General features: G+C 42.9%; 6 protein-coding genes across 9 annotated transcripts; 1 reads left to right on the top strand and 5 right to left on the bottom strand.

Moving 5' to 3' along the window:
* Window positions 1–1,106: 1,106 nt before the first annotated feature.
* On the bottom strand, window positions 1,107–5,896 carry LOC108013905 (coiled-coil domain-containing protein 170). 3 transcript variants are annotated; one of them, XM_017079913.4, is made up of 6 exons: window positions 5,762–5,896; window positions 5,517–5,694; window positions 3,610–3,735; window positions 2,720–3,544; window positions 1,783–2,661; window positions 1,107–1,726 (listed from the first exon to the last, which is right to left on the bottom strand). In XM_017079913.4, the coding sequence occupies exons 2-6, from the start codon at window positions 5,667–5,669 to the stop codon at window positions 1,154–1,156; spliced, it is 2,556 nt and encodes an 851-aa protein (XP_016935402.3). In that variant the 5' UTR covers window positions 5,670–5,694; window positions 5,762–5,896; the 3' UTR covers window positions 1,107–1,153. The 3 variants fall into 3 exon arrangements, with proteins under 3 accessions (XP_016935402.3, XP_016935409.3, XP_036671906.3); XM_017079920.4 differs by having other exon boundaries at window positions 5,517–5,709; XM_036816011.3 differs by lacking the exons at window positions 5,517–5,694; window positions 5,762–5,896 and adding an exon at window positions 4,304–4,748.
* Window positions 5,897–6,127: 231 nt separating this feature from the next.
* On the bottom strand, window positions 6,128–7,882 carry LOC108013959 (uncharacterized). Its single transcript, XM_017079975.4, has 4 exons — window positions 7,147–7,882; window positions 6,909–7,069; window positions 6,452–6,846; window positions 6,128–6,263 (listed from the first exon to the last, which is right to left on the bottom strand). Exons 1-4 carry the CDS (start codon window positions 7,809–7,811, stop codon window positions 6,174–6,176), a joined length of 1,311 nt encoding a protein of 436 aa, XP_016935464.3. The 5' UTR covers window positions 7,812–7,882; the 3' UTR covers window positions 6,128–6,173.
* A 176-nt stretch (window positions 7,883–8,058) lies between these two features.
* LOC108013950 (uncharacterized) lies at window positions 8,059–9,710 on the bottom strand. The gene is made up of 3 exons (XM_017079963.4): window positions 8,971–9,710; window positions 8,735–8,898; window positions 8,059–8,663 (listed from the first exon to the last, which is right to left on the bottom strand). Exons 1-3 carry the CDS (start codon window positions 9,636–9,638, stop codon window positions 8,104–8,106), a joined length of 1,392 nt encoding a protein of 463 aa, XP_016935452.3. The 5' UTR covers window positions 9,639–9,710; the 3' UTR covers window positions 8,059–8,103.
* A 139-nt stretch (window positions 9,711–9,849) lies between these two features.
* LOC108013940 (uncharacterized protein PF3D7_1120000-like) lies at window positions 9,850–12,088 on the bottom strand. Its single transcript, XM_070996361.1, has 4 exons — window positions 11,008–12,088; window positions 10,695–10,858; window positions 10,241–10,632; window positions 9,850–10,174 (listed from the first exon to the last, which is right to left on the bottom strand). Exons 1-4 carry the CDS (start codon window positions 11,688–11,690, stop codon window positions 9,932–9,934), a joined length of 1,482 nt encoding a protein of 493 aa, XP_070852462.1. The 5' UTR covers window positions 11,691–12,088; the 3' UTR covers window positions 9,850–9,931.
* Window position 12,089: 1 nt separating this feature from the next.
* On the top strand, window positions 12,090–18,928 carry LOC108013985 (hydroxylysine kinase). 2 transcript variants are annotated; one of them, XM_017079999.4, is made up of 4 exons: window positions 12,090–12,232; window positions 13,770–14,094; window positions 17,461–17,585; window positions 17,642–18,928. In XM_017079999.4, exons 2-4 carry the CDS (start codon window positions 13,784–13,786, stop codon window positions 18,460–18,462), a joined length of 1,257 nt encoding a protein of 418 aa, XP_016935488.3. In that variant the 5' UTR covers window positions 12,090–12,232; window positions 13,770–13,783; the 3' UTR covers window positions 18,463–18,928. The 2 variants fall into 2 exon arrangements, with proteins under 2 accessions (XP_016935488.3, XP_016935495.3); XM_017080006.4 differs by lacking the exon at window positions 12,090–12,232 and adding an exon at window positions 12,274–12,373.
* tos (Exonuclease tos) lies at window positions 13,655–16,999 on the bottom strand. Its single transcript, XM_017079942.4, has 2 exons — window positions 16,086–16,999; window positions 13,655–16,031 (listed from the first exon to the last, which is right to left on the bottom strand). Exons 1-2 carry the CDS (start codon window positions 16,887–16,889, stop codon window positions 14,646–14,648), a joined length of 2,190 nt encoding a protein of 729 aa, XP_016935431.3. The 5' UTR covers window positions 16,890–16,999; the 3' UTR covers window positions 13,655–14,645.
* Window positions 18,929–19,199: the final 271 nt, after the last annotated feature.

Genomic DNA, 19,199 nt, shown 5'->3' on the forward strand with positions numbered 1-19,199 from the left:
ACTCCTCCCTCCTTTCCACGGGAACCAGGAGAGAAGTCAACCGAGGCGATCTCGACGTCCCAAGTTCATTGCTCTGGGTGTCGTCTGTGGCGAGTCTGTGCGGCAAATAATGATGGGACACTACTTACAACTCACGTGTTGTGTAATTTCGAACATGCAAAAATATGCATCTTGATTGGCGTTGACTCTTCGCTTCAAACTGCCATGGATTCGTATTAAAAGCGTTTACTGAACTTTTGATTAATTGCACATTTCCAGGCGCCACCGTTTGCTCTGGGCATGAACTTGGTTGCAAAAACAGGTTGCAGCAGTCAATTTTGATTTATTTGACAGGCATCTGTGTTGCGGCAGGCGGTACAATGCATTTGACACTTTTCCTATTTGCATAATTCCATCGGTGGTCCAGGGAACTGGTGGCACTGCGAATAAATGGCCGGAGGAGTCAATCAACCAAGGCTGCAATGGACGGGTAACTTCTGTTTGGCAGGTGAGCGACCTGCCTAAAGTGTTTTGGGGGGCAATAAAGTCGGTATTTTGGATGATATGGAATTTTGAAATTTCCATAAAGCATATTAATATCGTCGGAATTCAGCTGTTGATAAAACACAATTTCAAATCAACTTAAGCGCTAAAATCTCACCATTTAACGGTCATTCCAGGAACTATTTATAAACAGCGCTCTTACGTCTTATTCTGGAAACTGAAAATGTTACATGTAGATAGTGCTGACACAATTTTTACACAAAAATAGCTGAAAAAAAAGGCTAAAATTCAAAATAATTTAAGACGTGATGGAAAGGAATTGGTACTGAAAGAATCAAATTTATATAATCTTATTTTTCATCTTTTATTTATAAAACCTACAAAAAATGTGCCTGATACTTGTCTGAAAACGGGTCATTGATGTCTGTAACAAGGATTTGAATTAAGTGGTTTAAACAGAGTTCCCGATTACGGAATGCTACTAAGCCCGGAATTTAGTATAGGCTGTTGATTCCCTTTCTTCCCACCCAATAAATTAATTTAGAATAAAAAAAATGTTTAAAGAAACATATTATTATTATAATTTATCAAAGGCAGTTGTTTCCTTTAATACAGGAAAAATATTTTATTTAAAATTTCTCGGAAAAATATAAATGCATAGAAAAGTATTTCAGCAGTATTTGCTCTTGAAGTCGTAGTCATCCTCGGAACCGGTGGCCAGCAGCTCCTCCTTGCAGCCATGGTGCAAGCGGTGCACATCCGTGTCGAAGCACTCGTCGTGGAGCCGTTTATCCCGGCTTTTACTTCGCTGGCGTCTCGAATGGGATCCATGTCCATGACCATGACCATGATGATTGTGGACATGGCTGCTGGTGCCATGATGGTGCTCGGAAGGTGGGTGATGACTGCTGCCGGAATGGAGGGTTGCCTTGTGGTGAAAAGAAGTGGGCGTAGGACTGAGCTCCCTTGGTGGCCGGCAGTGGGCGGATGGTGGTATAGGATCATCGTACCGAGGACATGGATGATCCCCAACTGGTGAGGCTGTCTCATAGCGTTTGGACAACATTGTGAACTCCTGGTGGGCGGAGCACAGGGCCTGAAGACGATGCAGAAGATCGGTTTCCGGCAGATCCCTAAGATGCAATGTTCTGGCCACCGAAGTGCGGAAGGATTGCAAATGGGACAGGCGCTGATTGGCATCCGAGAGTTGGGAGCTCAGGCGATTCACATCATCGCGCATGGACTGAAATTTAGGGGTTACATAGTATATGATTTCTGAAAATAACTTTGTGTACCTACATTGATTAAAGCCTCATCGCGACATCTACGATTCTGATTGGACTCGCAGGAGGATTTGAGGCGCTCCTTAAGGGCATTAAGTTGGGACAATAGCCGCGTCTTTTCGTCCTCCAGATCGCATATCTGGGTGGTCAGCTCATCAATCTTCCTGGCCCGTTCCAAAGAAGTGATCTTGTACTCCACGGCCTCGGCTAGCTGGGCTTTGACCTCTGCTATCTGAGATCGGGCATCGGCCAGCTGAGCACTCAACTTGTCCACCTGTTTGGCCGCCTTTTTGGCCCGGCAAACGGCCTCATCCCGTTCGCCCTGCAACATGCACTTGCCCCTAGCACCGTCCTCTATAATGGCCAACTTGCGACGCAGCAGCTCCAAGTGGAGATCCCTGCGCTGCACTTGCTCCCTGAGAACCCGCACTCGTCTCTGCAGGTTGTACACACTGCTGCTTTCCTTCAGGGAAATGTCATGGCAGGATCTCTCCCTGCGAAGCTTGCCATGACCATGTCCATGTCCATGATCACAGCAACCCTTTTCCGGGCTGTGATGATGATTGTGATGATGGGACACCTCGTGTTCGCAGTGGGCAGTGAGTCTCTCGGCTCTTTCGAGCAAGTTCTCCGCCATCAGATTGGTATCGGTTCCAAGTGCCGGTGGTGCAGAGCACTCGCTCCAGTTCATCGCATTGGCCAGTCGCTGCAGGAACTCGGATAGACCCATGTGATCCTTGCGCAGAGTATGGATCTCGGCATGGCATTTCTCCAAGCGCTCAGTTAGTTCGCATTTCTGTGCCTCTCCAGAACGGAGGCGACATTCGGTGGTCTGTTGGGCCTCCTTTAGTTTTTCATGTTCCGAGCTCAACTGATCTCGCAGAGAATGCATTTGCTGGGGGGTTAATAATGGGTTTAACTGAGTTATATAATAGGTTACTAATTTGTATTACCGCATGCATGGCCTGATTCTCCGCCAGAGTCTCCCTCAACTTGTCCTTAATCAGGGTCTCACAGGGTTCGGGCACATTCAACAAATTGCTCAATCCCCTCAAGAACTGCAGTCGGTCACCCTGAATCCTGTCCAGATTGTTCTGCAAACGATGGCAACGCGACTCGAAGCCACGCAACTCTTCCTTGAGTTTCTCCCCATTAATTTCCGATTCGGTTAGCCGATCCCTTTGGATCTGGAGATCTCTTTCGTACTGCCGGCAACGTCCTTCAAGTTCATGATTATGATTTCCAGCTCCATCGAGTTGGGCAGTGAGACGCTGCTTCTCGATGTTGGCCAGCGATTTCAAGTTCAGCAGCTCATTCTCGCAGGAGCTTAGGGTGTCGCAGGTGGAACTGACCTTGGCCTTGGTCCTCTGGAGTTCCACCATCACTTCCTCAGCCCGAGAAATGATGCACTCGGGTGTGGCATGGGAATTCTGATTGCCATCGCAGACATCCATGCCCAAACTAATGCTAAGGCGTCGCAGGAGATCATGGAGCTGAGCTTTGGCCTGCTCCTTCTGGGATTCCTCATTAGCCACATGGGTTTCCAGGTGCTGTATCTTGCAGATCAGCTCCTTGTTCCGCTCATCGGAACTCCGCTTCTCCCGCTGAACCGTCTGAATGGTGGAATCGCATCTGGCCTGGACGGACTGCTCCCTGCTCTCGGCATTTTGCAGACGACTCTGGAGGGATCCGATGAGAGCCGTTTGCCGAGCAGCCTGGGACCGCAGATTTTCGATTTCCGCATCCTTGCTACACAACGCGGAACGGGTTTCAGCAAGCTTTAAAGAGGTATAGAGATATTCTATATTTTATCTAAGTTTAAGGTTAATCTACTAGGACTTACCTCTCCCGAAAGTCTTTCTTTTTTATAGGATAACGCAGCTAATTCACTGCGCAACGTGGTGGTCATGTCCAGTCCATGATGATGTTCTGTCACGGTGATTCCTGCATTGCCGCACGATGTGTCCAGCTGGAAGACGCAGATATATTAGGATACCTAACCTCATCTATCATATTTTAAAAACTCTATTTCTTCTTTAGAGAACATTAAATAAATAGGCAAATATACTTTTTATATTTTTTTAACTTTAGTAATGCCTAAAAATATCAACAACCCCTCATTATTCTTGTGAAATAATTGATGAAAATACGTTTTTTTAAGTTTATGATTATTAAAATTTTAGCAAGTGCTTTGGGCACTCAAGTTATATTTTAAATTGGACTAAGTTCTTTAAACTCAAATCATTTTAAAATTAGTTAAGCAAATTTATACTGTAATTATCTACAAAATGTTACAATTTTTAATTTGGAAAATATTTTAGAAAAATTTTTGAAAAATATAACTTTTTATTAATTTCATAAGGCAAAAATAAAATTGGATCTACTACTATGGATAAACAATTATTTATTTTGCGGATTTTATTAAAGGAACTTTTCACTTCTTTAAGTAAACCAAAATATGGTTGCTGTTCTTCCTTGCCCGTCAAAAACATTTTAGATTTCACTTTCAATGTTGTCTATCGATTGCCAATCCCCACCAAGTGATGATGATGCGGCGACAGACCACCACTGTGTCCCAAGTGATGGTGATGCAGATGATTTTCACTGGGCATTTTCGAAGCCACGAACTTCGGATTTCGACCACACCAAAAACTAAACCAACCGTTCCCAGTCAAAGCCGTCGGAGAACTGAGCTTTGATTCGGGAGAAACTCCTTTCGGGAAGCCTAACAACCTCCACCTAACAACAGAGGGTAGTCCGATGCACGGAACCAAGGAATTTACCTGAACATAACATCACACAATGCTCAAATTTATGCTCCAAGTGAAAACGAGCTCAATGGCAGGGGCAAAGGGATTTGGAGGAGGAGGAAGAGGATTCAGGTGGAGTTACACCATTCTAGCCACGTTTACACATTCGGAAAACTTTGCAGTTTGTTTGGATTATTTGGGTCATTCACATGGCGCCAAGTGGCGAAGTATCAAATGCAATATCCACAACGGACTCACGCACGCGAATGCGGATACTACGGGAATGGGTTTTAGGGAGGTTTTACAGGTGCTATACGATGGAAATTTTCAACCTGGCCGGAAACGGAAAATGAGGTGTGCAACTTTTGGCCAATTGTCTGCACTTTGGACGGGGCTAACATCGAAGACAAATGAGAACTGAAAATGTGTTGAACATTCGATAAGCTTGGCCAAGTTAATTTTACAGGCAATAGGGGTTGTCCTTAAAGGATAATAGTTATGGATAAGGTAAAATGTTAAAAATAACTTTATCATGTAAAAAGTATTGTACTTTTTCTTCAAAAATTAAAGCATACTTATCTTTAATAGTCCTTTAATTTATTATACATAAGTAATGCTTTGAAAGCTACGAAAATTAAAATAAATTCTTCCCCCTTTTCATATCGTTCCTGAATAAATAATATCCCTTCCTAACTTCCCCCACATTTTTCTTCGCTCATTATGCACCTTTCACGATCCTTTTAGCAATCCCTACCACTGTATCTCCCCCAAACCCATCGAATTTTATGCAAATCCCCCCACAAACATCATTAGTTCCCCTAACAACCGCATAAATTTGAAACATAAAAAGCACAGAACAAAAGTCGTTATTCAATTGCGAATTCACATAAATCTAGCCTGATATGATGTGTACACGTTTATATGGCAATTTGGCGCACGATTTTGGCGAGACTAATTTTAGATTGGGATACGATACCTTAGCGACAGACAAACAGCTTACCTGGTAAGATGGAAGTTGGTGTTCCAAAGGTGACACTGTGGTCATCCTACCGTTTCCGGTTTTCGTGTCATTTTCAGCACCGAATAGTACCTCAAAAACCTGCCAGTCCTCGGGAGCATTGCCATTGGTCGTTGGTCGCAGATTTGTTGGCATTCCAATGGATTTTATCTGGGTAAACCTGATCCGCCTCCGACTGGCGTTGGAAAATTTCTACTCTCTATTTTCTAAGCGTAAATAATACTCACCCAACCAGGCAACAAGCGTGGGCGAAGTTATGCGGCAACTTTCAGGTTGCCACGGCGCATAAAATAACTATGCATGAGGATATAATAGTTCCCCGATGTGGAGTTGGTTTTCCAGGTGGGTTACTACGGCGACTAAACTGCACATAATTCGATTTTCTAAACTGCAATCGGCATGTGGGGGAATCGTTTGCCAGTAATTTCATTTGTCCCCGCCAATAATAATGAATATGGTAAATGTTTGCCTTAACTTGGCGCACTTCCCCCCACCAATAAATACCCCCATTTTGCCTGATCCTTTGACAGTGACTTTGAAGGCAACAACCCTTTGGGGGTTAAGTTCATGCATTGTGGGATTTTGATTATTTTGTTTGGGTTGCCAACATAAATACATTTTGTCGAATATTGATGAGCTTTAGAATTTCGCTGCCTTCTTTTTGGGTTCACTTGGCTTAAAGACCGCCTCTATGGCCTCTACTGCCGCTTTCACATCCGATGATTTTACCTACAAAAAATTTTAGAAAATATATAGATTACTTTTAATGATCTTTAAAAATTTTAAGTTGTATCTATTTGGAAAAACAATTTAAACTTGCTATTAAACTGAGACTTTTTTATTTAATCATGTTTTAACGATGGTATCTAGCTATTAACCTAAATTCATGAAGCACCTTATAGCTCATAATAACTCACCTGTTTTTGCTGGCGAATTTTCTCCTCCGCCGCCATGAGTTCCGTCTCCTCGGCTATTCTTCGCCGGAACATTTCCTCCTGTTCCAATAAGAACTTGTGATCGTCCTTGACCTTCTGCAGAGCAAGCTTGCTTATGGTGCATAAAACCTCGATGTTTTCCAGATCGGTATCCAACTTTACCTGCCACTCCTTGCAACTCAATTTGAGTCTGTCCACCTCCCAGGCGTATACTACCTCCGAGTTACGTTGCACCAGTTGATCCTGGCCCAGCTTGGTCTCCCAATCCTTCAGCTCCTCCTGCAGCTTCTCCTCACGGTCTTTAAGAAGTATTAGTCGCTGATCCATACAGCTGTTTACCCAGTTGATCTGGTAACGCACCTCTATCGGATCAAGAGCTGCGGGAAAATATATCTGATAGATTGTATTTGTTTTGGAGTAAGGAAGATCCTTGACTTACCACTAACATCTTCGAAACGACCCATGATCATGGAATGACGTTTATGTAAATGGACATCGCTAGATTCTTCTTTCGGGCTATCGCGGCTTAGATTTTCCTTTAACAGGCAATTGACCTGAAGGTCCTTAATCCATGCACCATCCGTATTGTACTTGCAATCACTTAAAATAACAATATATTAATCATCTAAACCCTATTTTAATGATGGAATACCAATATTTACAAAATCACCTCTTACCGTATAAGCTGTATGCTGCTTTTGCAGAGGTCTTCGTTCCTTTGAAAGTCCTCTCGGATGTCGTATATGATTTGTTCGATCTCATTCAGATCAGCTCGGAACTTAAGACAGTCGAGATCATCGCTGCTCCGCTCCCGATTGATCACATCTAGATACATCTGGTTGTGGTCCAGTCGCAGCAAGAAGTGATCCAACGACCAGCTGAACAGATTGTAGGGCATGTCGTCCAGTTTTCCCGGCCAGGGACTCGAGAAGAGACGTAACTGCTTTAGCAGTCGAACCGATAGGAACTCGATGGCCGCCTTCTGGCATTGGATATTTAGTTCGGCCATCATGTTTGACCTCATCTTGATGCTCTCCATGACCTCCTGCACGGTCTTTTTACCGATTCTCCTCTGGCGCTGAGTGGCTAACTGCCGCACCACCATGGCCTCTGCCCCCTTTTCGCTCAACCGATAGTGCGTCTCCATAGGATACATGCTGGCCGCCGTGAACCTAACTGTCGATCGCTTCAGCGAACTCACCCGGCGCTCGTGCTCCTCAATGATCAAGCCGAGGAACTCATCACGGCACTTGGACGGATCGAGGTGCTGCGGCAGCGGGAACTGTATGTTAAACAGATCGGACGAAGAATCCGTTTCTATCTCATCCTTGCCCTCATCCATTTTAATTTATTGTTTGTGTACCCCGTCTCTTAAAAAATATTTATTTTTTTGTTTTTTTTTATTTAACGTGTTTGTTACTTGACAGGTTTTGTGTATCTGTCACATTTTTTTTTTTAAATCAGTCTCCTATTATGTTCATATGATATTGAAATTTGCTTAGATCATTAAAAATATATAATTCATATTGATGAAAAGTTGTTACTCAAGTTCAACAAGTTTATTAATGTAAATTGTTTAATTGCAAACATAATTATGTATATTGTAAGTAAAATGTTAGAAATTAAAGGATGTACTATTGCACTTTAGAATTTCTGGATTTCCTTTCAGACTTTCTCTCAGATTTCCGCTCAGAATTTCTGACAGATTTCCTCTCAGACTTTCTTACAGACTTCCTCTCAGGAGCCATTTCAGTCGGTGTCACTGTCTTTATCTCAGACTTTCTCACGGATTTCCTTGATAATCGACCCCCGAGAGCCTTCTCCTCCTGGGCAATAATAGCCTGCACCTCGTCCAATCTCCGAAGATACATTTCCTTCTCTTCCATGTAAAACTTCAGATCGTCCTTTAACTTTTGCACAGCAAGCCTTGATACGGTGCAGAGAACGTCGGCGTTTTCCAGATCGTTGTCCTGTCGCTCCTGCCAAACCTTAATGCTTTCCCTGAGCTTTCCCAACTCCAGTGAGTACATGAGCTCGCAGGAATACTGCACCGATTCGTCCCGCAAGGCTTGTTCCTCCATATCCCTCAGTTCGTCCCTCATCGAATCCTCCCGACTTGTTATCAGCATTAGACGCTGATCCGTACAACTCCTTAACCAGTTGATTTGATAACGCATCTCGATAGGATCCAAATCTTAAGGCGGAGAGAAGTCATAGTAAAGACAAACAATTTAGTGCAGATTTAGGTCTAGTAATCTCATTTACCGGATGAGTCCTCGAAGTTTTCCATAACGGATGCGTGACGAAATACCATCAGACAGGAGCTACTTCGATTCAAAAGCAAGGCGCGTGACTTTTCGTCTTGAATGCCTTTGAGATTCTCATTGAGGGTTTTCACCCACGGCGCTTTTGTATTGTATTCGGCACCTCTGCAATGAAAAAAAACAAGAGATGTTATACCACTCCAAAGTTCATTGTTCTACAAGCCTAAATACACTTACCGCAACATTTGGATGCTGTTTTGACAGAGATCTCTATTGGCGCGAAAATCGTCACGGATTTCGTGTACAAGGAGCTCGATCTCGCTCAGGTCTCTGCAGAACTTTACGCAATCGAGATCCTCGTCACTTCGCTCCCGACGGATGACGTCGAGATAGATCTGCTTCACCTCCAGGCGCATCAAGAAGTCATCCAAGGACCAGCTGAAGAGGTTGTAGGGAATCCCCTCCTGCTCACCAGGCCAGGGACCCGAGAAGAGGCGGAGTTGCTTGAGCATGCGCACCGATAGGAACTCGATGGCCGCCTTCTGTATCTGGTAATACAGTTCAGACATCATGTTGGACCGCATCTTGATGCTTTCCAAGACCTCCTGCATGGTCTTCCTGGTGGTCGCTCCCTGGCGCTGCTTGACCATCTGGCGCACCACCATAGCCTCCGCGCCCTTATCGCTCACCCGAGCATCGATCTCCAGAGGATTTATGATCCCCAACGATTCCCGAACTGACGATCGCCTCAACGAACTCACCCGGCGCTCGTGCTCCTCGATGATCGTGCTGAGGAACTCATCACGGCACTTGGACGGATCAAGGTGATCCGGCAACGGGAAATTTATCTGTAAAGGATCATCTGCAAATGTGGTTCCTTTCTGCTCCTTAACCTCATCCATCATGTGTATTTATCTTGGTGGAACCCTCTATTTTTTTTGTCTTAAATATTTTTTGTTTTTTTTTTGGTTTTGTCTTGATTTTACTTAATGTTTTTTTGGTTTGAGTACTTTTGTAAATGTGTTATATGTATTAGAGCAACAGAAAAGCTCCTGCATGCTTTGTATTTTTTTGTAACATTCACCCAAAGAATTTGTGTTAAGGAGATACTCGAGCTTAATGTTTATATCTTTTAATGTTCTCGTTGGTAAATTGCAAACATACATAAGTAAAATGGTCCAAATCGAAGGATATACTATCACACTTTTGATTTTCGGGATTTCCTTTCAGACGTCCTTTCAGATTTCATTTCAGACTTCCTTTCAGATTTTATTTCAGACTTTCTTTCAGATTTTATTCCAGACTTCCTTTCAGATTTTCTTTCCGACTTCCTTTCGGATTTCATTTCAGACTTCCTTTCAGGCTTTCGTTCAGTTTTTATTTCAGATTTCCTTTCAGATTTTTTTGCAGATTTCCTTGTAGACCTTCTTGACAATCGACTCTTGTTAGCCGCATGTTCCTGGAGGATTAATCAGTAATAACTCTAAAACTAGATTCAAAAACTTACCCTCTCTTCAAGAGTCATCTGCTCGTACGCTATAAGCGCTCGCACCTCATCCAATTTCCTTAGGTACGTATCCTTCAGTTCTATGTAGAACTTCAGATCATCATTTACCTTTTGGACAGCAAGCTTTGTAACTGTGCAAAGGACGTCGGCGCTCTCCAGATCGGTGTCCAGTCGATCCTGCCAAGTCTTAATGCTCTCCCTAAGCTTTCCCAGCTCTAGGGAATACATGAGCTCGCAGGAATTCTGCACCGATAGGTCCTGCAACGCGTGTTCCGCCGTATCCCTCAGTTCGTTTCTCACCGATTCCTCCCGTCCGTTTATCAGCATCAGACGCTGATCCATACAACTCCGTAACCAGTTGATTTGATAACGCACCTCAATGGGATCCAAAGCTGCGGGCAGAGGTGATGCCTTTAATGGGTGATCGCCCATATGATATAGTAACCACACTCACCCGTTGCGATCTCAAAATCACCCAAAACCGATGTTTGACGAGAGTCCATCTTATAGGAACTGCTTCGATTAACAAGCGCGACTTTAGACACTTGCTCATCCATGCCTTGGAGATTCGCCTTGAGTGTTTTTACCCAGGGTGCATTAGTGTTGTATTGGGCGTCCCTGTAATTGGAAAGAAAATATATATAAACATCATTAAAGAAATCCGCTGATCAAGGTAAGGGTAAACAATTTTTGGCCAAGGGTTAAAGCTGATTATTTGAACATCATATTTAACTATAAGCTGAAAAAAACAGACTTGCTATCCTTACCGCAATAACTGCATGCTGTTTTGACAGAGATCTTGATCGTCGCGATAGTCCTTACGGATTTCGTATATAAGAAGTTCGATCTCGCTCAGATCCCTGCAGAACTTTACACAATCGAGATCCTCTACACTTCGCTCCCGACGGATGACGTCCAGGTAGATCTGCTTCATGTTCAGGCGCTTCATGAACTCATCCAACGACCAGCTGAATAGGTTATGGGGAATCTCCTCCAGTTCTCCCGGCCAGGGACTCGAGAAAAGGCGGAGTTGCTTGAGCAGACGCACCGATAGGAACTCGATGGCCGCCTTCTGGCATTGGTAATTCAGTGAAGCCAGCAAGGTCGATCTCATTCTAATGCTGGCCAAGACTTCCTCAACTGTTTTCCTTTGCGGTCCTGCTTGGCGTTGCTTGGCCAGCTGCAACACAACCATAGCCTCGGCCCCCTTTTGTACCTCATCATCCTGTTCCTTCACAACTACAGGAACCGAAATGTCGCGGATTGTCGATCGGGGCCTCAGGGACTCCGCCCTGGTCTCGTGTTCCTTTATCAAGGAGCTGAGGAACTCATCTCGGCACAGAGACGGATCCTTGTGCTCCGGCAAGGGAAAGGAAATTATCCAAGGGTCTGATGGGGTATCTCTACCCCGATCGATCACTACGCTATTTTTTGTCTTTTTATGGGACATGTTATTGTGTTTTCTTTTTTGTTTATTTAGTTTTAGTTGTCTTGTTTGAAGTCTTTGTTGTGGGGAACTTTTATAAGATTACTGGATAAGGCGGCTTGGTGAAAAACAAAAACAACGTTATCAAATATTTATTCTATCTTGCGCTGGATACCTTTATTATCAAACATTGCACAATTGTTTTTGCTTTTACATTTGCCCTCAATCCTTTCACATCAGTACTGAAATACTTATATTTATTTCACTGATGTTTTTGCTGTTATCAAAGACTTTTCAAATAAAGCGCTTTACTCATAGTTTTCAAATCTCCCGCCCTTTAGTGTTGACAAACGCATTGATGAATGTAAATAGAAAATCAGCTGATGTTGGGGCGTAAGAAGCAGCAACAGTTGCCATTCGCTTGTCGGCGTGCCTGCACATTGCTTTGAATTGAATTTTTGAATGAGTTCGTTTATTATTTTTACTTATTGTTTTTCAAGTGTTGCACTGTTGTTATTATCAAAGTTAGTTGCTAAGTTTGTCTGTTTACATAAGCAAACTTGAAGGTGAGGTGAAGCCGTTGCAAAAGGGCCTAAAACTAACCGACTTTACGCCTGGTCAGTTTTCAGGCGCATTGTTTTTTAAGTTACTCAGTTTAGTTGAACTTATTTTCCCATTCGGAGACACAGGTGCATTGCCGTGGCCAGGTAAATAAGCTGGGTTTTATTAGGTATATTATGTGTGTTCGGCGGCTTGTTTATGTGCTTGATTAGCAGTCAGCTGTGCATATTTGCGTGTCTCACATGCACAATATATTTGGCTTTTAATTACCCCACTAACTGAGTGTGTGTGTGAGAGCGGGAGCTTTCGCATCGGTATGTGTGAGCCCAGAAAATCGTAGTTACGTACATCGTTGCGTATGAGCAATAAACTGCAATTGAGTCAAGGTCAACTATTGGCTTTCGATTGGCTAACTGCGAGAATCACTCGCTTCAATTAGCATCACCTTTCTCCAGCCGAATAAATTATACTCAAATTATTCCACTGACAATTAAATTTATGACCTGAATTTTTTTTGCTTTCTGCCAACTCCGTATTAGTTTATTTAATACCCGCAATCTGTTCGATTTACGTATATGCCTTTATAATTGATGTGGTTCCAACTGGAGCGTTAACCAAAGCCGATCACGACTGGGAGTTTACTTTTCCACGGTTGGGCAACCACTGTCCCCACGATAAGACCCGAAAAAAATTTCGAAAATACAGCCCATCTACTGCAGCTCTGAAGTCACAATCAAAATGCAAACAGACTTGGCTTTAACAAATTAAGCAAATAACCAAGTTAACGCTGCAAGTGGCGACAGAGGCTCACACACTCGCCCACACGAAATAAAACTCACGGGACAGAATCTTACGCAGATACAGTCAGACCTCGCTAAGCAAATACTGGGGGACAGAAAATCATACAAAGATATAGTCAATAATAAGATCCCTAACAAAATAATAAGGGATCAGAATCACTTCCATTTGGTACCAACATATTTAATAGTTACCACATTTCTACAATGTACTAATATTGAGTTTAAACCATTTTTATAGGTTTAAATGTTTAAATTTACTTGAATAAAAAATCTGTATTCGTCATGTTGTAGATGTTGAATTAATAAACCCTAATAAACATTTTTATGACTATAAGTCATTTTGTAGATTTTGAATTAATGTACATTTCCAAAAATAGAAATGGCTATTAAAAATGTAAGAGTCCATTTTCTGAAACAAGACAAAATCGTATACAACCGACAAACTTAATATAATTATTAAATGTTTTGTATTTAGAAACAATCTTCTATAAAAACTTAGCATGCAAAAATCAAGGTTTAATTAAGCGTTGCTTGACTGTACTTGAACGCACACAGACTGGCGAATAAGATATGGAGAAGACGTCGACGAACTCGTTTCAATTGAGACTCTTACTGAAACACAATTCATTTCGCTGTAGAACGCGCAACCGAAAACATTTTCCACCTCGGCTCTTATTCGCCTTCTAATTGATATTAGCGTACTTACGGGTTCTTGGCCTTTGGTCTTTTGCGTCTCCGATAGAGCCCCGAAATAAAATGGAGCAGTGGAACAATGTAGAGCTGACGAACATGTCAAAAAAGTCCTATACTCTGAATCATGCGTACGATGCAGCCGAGAAATTGAACAAGGAGAACAATGCGACGTCCTCGAATGGAAATGAAAATGGCACAAGTACGGATAAACCGGCTGTGGAAAGCGATCTGCTCAAGCCCGGATCGGATGTGCGGCCTAAAGTGGAGCCCGATGATGTGGAGAGCCTGCTACGACGTCTCTACGGGATCACGATAAGCGAAGTTAAGGAAATCATCGCCTATGACGATCGGAACTTCTTTGTCAAGGAGGATAGGTAAGCAATACGAAGGGAGTATCTCGCTGACACTATTATGAATAATGGGTTGACCCCCATCATCACATCCGGAGGTTTATCTGCCGTCAGAAAATAAGTCATACAGTTACAGTCAGAATAATAGTACAAAAATTAAACACTTTAAAGTTAAATTAAGAACCATTCAAGTTTAAATATATATGAATCAGTTACTTTTATCATTAGTTATTTCCTTTTAAAAATCATACTTAAAATGTTCCTAACTTATTTCCTGTGCTGTTAATCTGACTGCAATTTTAGCTGCAGTTCCAAGCACGACTGTGTAACACGAAAACATATGATAATGCGCCGGAGAAATGCGGCGGGGTGTAGCATATATTTATACCTTGCTTAATTAAAGTTGTTAGTCGCGGCAGTTGAGTGTGACGCAGTCGACAGTCACCTTGCCAGCATCACAATTGTTATCTTGATGGATTCATGGCATTCAGCACTGATGTAGTCAGTTCAGGTCTTTTCTTTAATAAATTAGATTAATCTACAGAACAAAAAGGTTACATTCTAGAAATAGCAATCTATTTGAGCACAGGTTTCTTCTGGAAGCCAAACATGCTTAGCTTGGTTTGATTTTGACTCACGGGTCCCAGTTTGCCGTTCGTCTTTTTCTTAGGAGTTCCCTTTTTTGCAGTGGAGGGTTTACTCAGTCCTATTCTTCGCTTGTTAAATGGCAGTGAGTTCTGGCGTTGCAAGGTGGCTGATGAGAAGGATGAGGCAGTTTGCTCTGAACTGCAACTGTCGTCGGATAGCAGAATGATGGCTTCGTTGTTGTTTCCATCGGAAGCGGCGGGTGGTTGAGGGTTATCCACTAGTGAGTCTAGGGATTTAATGCTGATTTTTGTACTACCTTTAGTTGGTGTTTGTGGTTCAGATATGGCTGGATCTTCTTGTAATTCTAGTGACGACGGGATGGACGGGATTTCTTGTGATCCCAAGAGGGAAGAGGCAGTGGTTTCCGTATCGGTTTCTCTCTCACTGCTTAGCGAGTTAGAACGTTGTCTCACCTGATCCTCTTCTGGAATGTCTTTCTTTTCCAATCTTAATTTTTTATGGCTAGAGCTTGAGCCCCGCTCCTGCTCGTCATTGTCATGCTTTTGTTGCTCTTTCAGCTGCTCACTTTGAAGCCTTGTCTGTTCATCCTGTGAGGCAAAAAAGCGACTGCGCACCTGCACTTGCTCCTTAGCGAAAATGCTTCTTTTGAGGGAATCAACCCTCTTTTCATCAGCTCCTCCGCCCGAAGGACTTACCTTCTTGGGACTGAGCAGACGCAGCAAGGAAGCATTCTCACAAACCACCGGGGATCGCTGGGAAGCTTCCTCCACTGTCCGTTCCCTGGCGAAGGGATTGTGGCGACTCTTCTGCACTGGCGACGGAGGAGGTGTGCGCGCTTGATCCAACGATTCTTCCCTGCTCGGACTCCTTCTCCGTTTGGCTTTAAAACTGTACATGGTAAACACCTGGGCCTCCGTGTGTTTGGCACTTTCCAATCGCTGATTGGCCGCTATTTCCTCGTCAATAGTTTTTCCATCAAAATCGACTTTTTTGAAGAACAGAGCACAAGAGTTTTGTTTCTTCGGCGTCGGCGTGTTCTGGTTTTCGAAATTCGTTTGCCAAATGCTCTTGTGCTTGGCTCGTTTCACATTCTTTGGCGTTGGCCACGCCTTCTCCGGTGTCCAAGAGTCCAATCGCTTCATCGAGAAGGGATTCAAATTGCCTAGGGCTAAATGCAAGGCCTGATTGCTATCCTCCAGAAAGGTGCCAGCATTGCTGCAGTAGCGCTCATCGGTATCATAATCTTCCAAGGCACACAGGCGCTCCATGCGACGCTCTAGAGGATTGTAGATGAACATGTGCTTGAAGGTGGCCTCTGCTTTGAGGAAGTTCTCAATGTAGTCGTCATCTACCTGGAAGGAAAATGTAAATTAGCTAATGCGTTCAAAACCTAAACGAGAACTCACCTCTAGATTGCGCATATTGAGGTAACTAGGAATCTTCTTCAATGCTATTCTCATGTCGTCCTGTTCCGTTTTGAGTATAAACTTGCAGGCCTTGGCCAGTCCAATGCCAGGCAGTGAATCCAGGTAATCGCAGCCGGATAGGATGCACATGCGTCGGAACTTGTCGAAGTGATACTTTTCCTCATTGCAACCCATGGCCAGGTGAAGTTTTTCCGCCTCCACCAAGAGACCGCTGCCATTGAGATCCAGCTTGAAGATGATTTTCTTGGCCCCGAAGAGCGTCAGATCGGAGTCCTCGGTGATGATGTACTGGGCCACATCGGTCTTATTCAGCCAGGCCATTTGGGCATCCGCCTCGTATGGCGCCACAATGCAGTCGACATTCCTGCTGCGACATTCCCGAATTAGGCGAAGGGCCATGTCATGGGTGACGTCCACGCAGCGACGCATATGGGATCGGGCCTCCTCGATGCGTCCCAATCGCAGGAGTTCCGCCGCCCTTTCCTTGCTCTGCTTCCGGGAATCCCTCCTCCGCTTCTCGGTCAGCGCCTTGGCCGGCAAGTGCTGGCCATCGAACACCAGGATGGGCTTAATGTCGTAGGATAGCAGCAAATTTACGTACTTAAGGCAGTATTGTACATAAATGTCCGTTTCCTCGCCGCGCGCCAACTTCTCCGCACAGCCAAAGACTCCCTTGTGCAGCCAGCAATATGTGTCCACGGCCACAGTGCTGCCGCGAATATCCTTTAATTGCAATTGCGAGGAGGCCTTTCCCACAAAGGGGATTAAGCCCGTAATGCCCATGATTTGGACTAACAATAATAACACAATAAACGCAAAAACACTCAATAAAATCACAGATTTTAGCGCCAAAATGTTCCGTTCCAATGCATCAGTGTGGACGAAGTGCGCAACTATAAAACACCAAACTGCCATTCACACGGAAGTCTTTCCATGAACTTTAACCAACACTGAAAGGTAGCCAATGGGTTTTTAAATATGAATACTTAACTATAACTTAAAAAAGTATACTATAAAAGATTTATTTTATTATAAACGACTTTTAGAAGACTTTATTCATTTAGTTCTATAAAATCTTTGTATATATTATTTATAGTTATATTTGGTCATAGAAAATTTTTAGTTTGGGTTTCTATTAAATAAAGTAAACCATTTAAGCAATACATTGTAGACTGAAAACTAGCCATAGGATTTTTAAATAAAACTCTTTTTTGAAACTTGTTAAATATCATTTATCTTTAAACTTATTCATATATCTTTAAAAAATCATTATTTCAATTCGTAATTAAATATTTCTTCAGGTTTATTTAAACTTGTCACTTAAAAATAAATAAAAACAATTTTTCCATTACAGCAACGTAAAGAACCCCCTGATTGTGACCCACTGTCCACACGGCTACGTCCTTAAGATCCTGAACTCATTGGACTCCAAGAAAGAGGACTTTGTGGATGGCCAAAATCAACTGCTGCTTTATTTGGGTAATAATTGCCCACTAACCTTATCTTAAATTAAACTAATAAATTTTATTAATCAGGGAAACAGAATGTAAAGTGCCCCAGGCCGATAGCCAATGCCACTGGGAAGTATTACTCGGTGGAGCGGCTCAATGGAAATTCGAATGTGGTACGGCTTCTAGAATATATACCAGGTGAAATTTTCCACCAGGTGACGGCCACGAAGCATCTGCTCTATCGCAGTGGAGAATACTTGGCCAGGTTGGATCGGGCCCTTAAGAATTTTACCCACCAGGCATACGAAACGCACAAGACATTGTGGATGCTGCAGAGTGTTCCGGAACTGAGGCAATTTCTGTATGTGGTGAAGGATCAGGAACGCCGCCTCATCTGCGAAGAGGTTATTGATGCCTTCGAATCGAAGGTCCTTAGTTTATTGCCCACCTTGGAGCACCAGATCATTCACGGGGACTTCAACGAACAGAACATAGTTGTAGAGCAGGCCCCCAATCAAACCGAATACACCATCAAGGGAGTTATTGACTTCGGGGATACGAGCAAATCGCCGCTGATCTTTGAAATTGGAGTCGCCCTTACCTATATGATCTTGCAGGCCAACGATCTGGCCAGTGGAGGTATCTTTTTGGCCGGCTACACCAGTGGTATTCCCATCGAGAACTCCGAACTGGCTCATCTCAAATATTGTGTGGCTGCCCGATTGGTTCAGAGCCTGGTAATGGGTCTCTACACCCACACACTGCATCCCACAAACGATTACCTTTTGGTTACCCAGGAACAGGGATGGAAACTCCTTCAGAAGCTGTGGCGCGAGAGCCTGGAGGATGTGGATGAGCTGTGGGCGACCACCGGACATCAGTACTTGACGCAGAGCAATAAATAATATATATTGAATCCAACTGGCCTTTTCCGGTTTTAAGAGATATTTTAACAGATTTTACCTGAGCTGTTCTGGTTATCAAAGAAGTTATATGTATGTTGTGTTTTACTGGGAAAATTTTCCATAAGTATTAGTGAATGTCTGAAACAATTTGTCACAGTCCATATAAAATATTATTTACCTTCGTTAAAGTGAAGTTTATACATGTGCAATGAAACTTTATGTACCAAAAAAGGCAACTATAGAAACCAGAACTATATTAAACCCAAATCCGTAAGTAAAGCCGGAAAGGACTGATAAATAGCGATTCTGAACCCATATGTCAATTATTAGGAATTCATGAACATATCACCTGTGCAAAATAAGTTGCAAGTCCAAGTATTGATTGCATTTTGTTGCTTTACAATTTACTTTATCCGATATATTATTATCATTATCTTTACAATAAAACTTGTTAAACAAATACAAATACATTGTATGTAGTACATTTATTCTTAGAGTAAAGTAAGTGTATGTTTTTTTGGGCTCTACAGAGGTGGCAATTAATTTCGAATTGATTTTCAGTTGAAGCTTCAGTAAATTGAACTAATTAACGCTAATTACATCGAATGGTGTAAAAAGGGTGATGAACGACGTTCCACCTTCCTCTCCTCCTCCTCCTGGACAATGTACAATGTATCGTATTCTTTTTGTTATAATTATCTCTCTATGCGTTTGGATTACCCGTGTCTACTTAACGC

The sequence above is a fragment of the Drosophila suzukii genome, chromosome 2L (genome assembly GCF_043229965.1).
Source record: "Drosophila suzukii chromosome 2L, CBGP_Dsuzu_IsoJpt1.0, whole genome shotgun sequence".
NCBI classification, from domain to species: domain Eukaryota; kingdom Metazoa; phylum Arthropoda; class Insecta; order Diptera; family Drosophilidae; genus Drosophila; species Drosophila suzukii.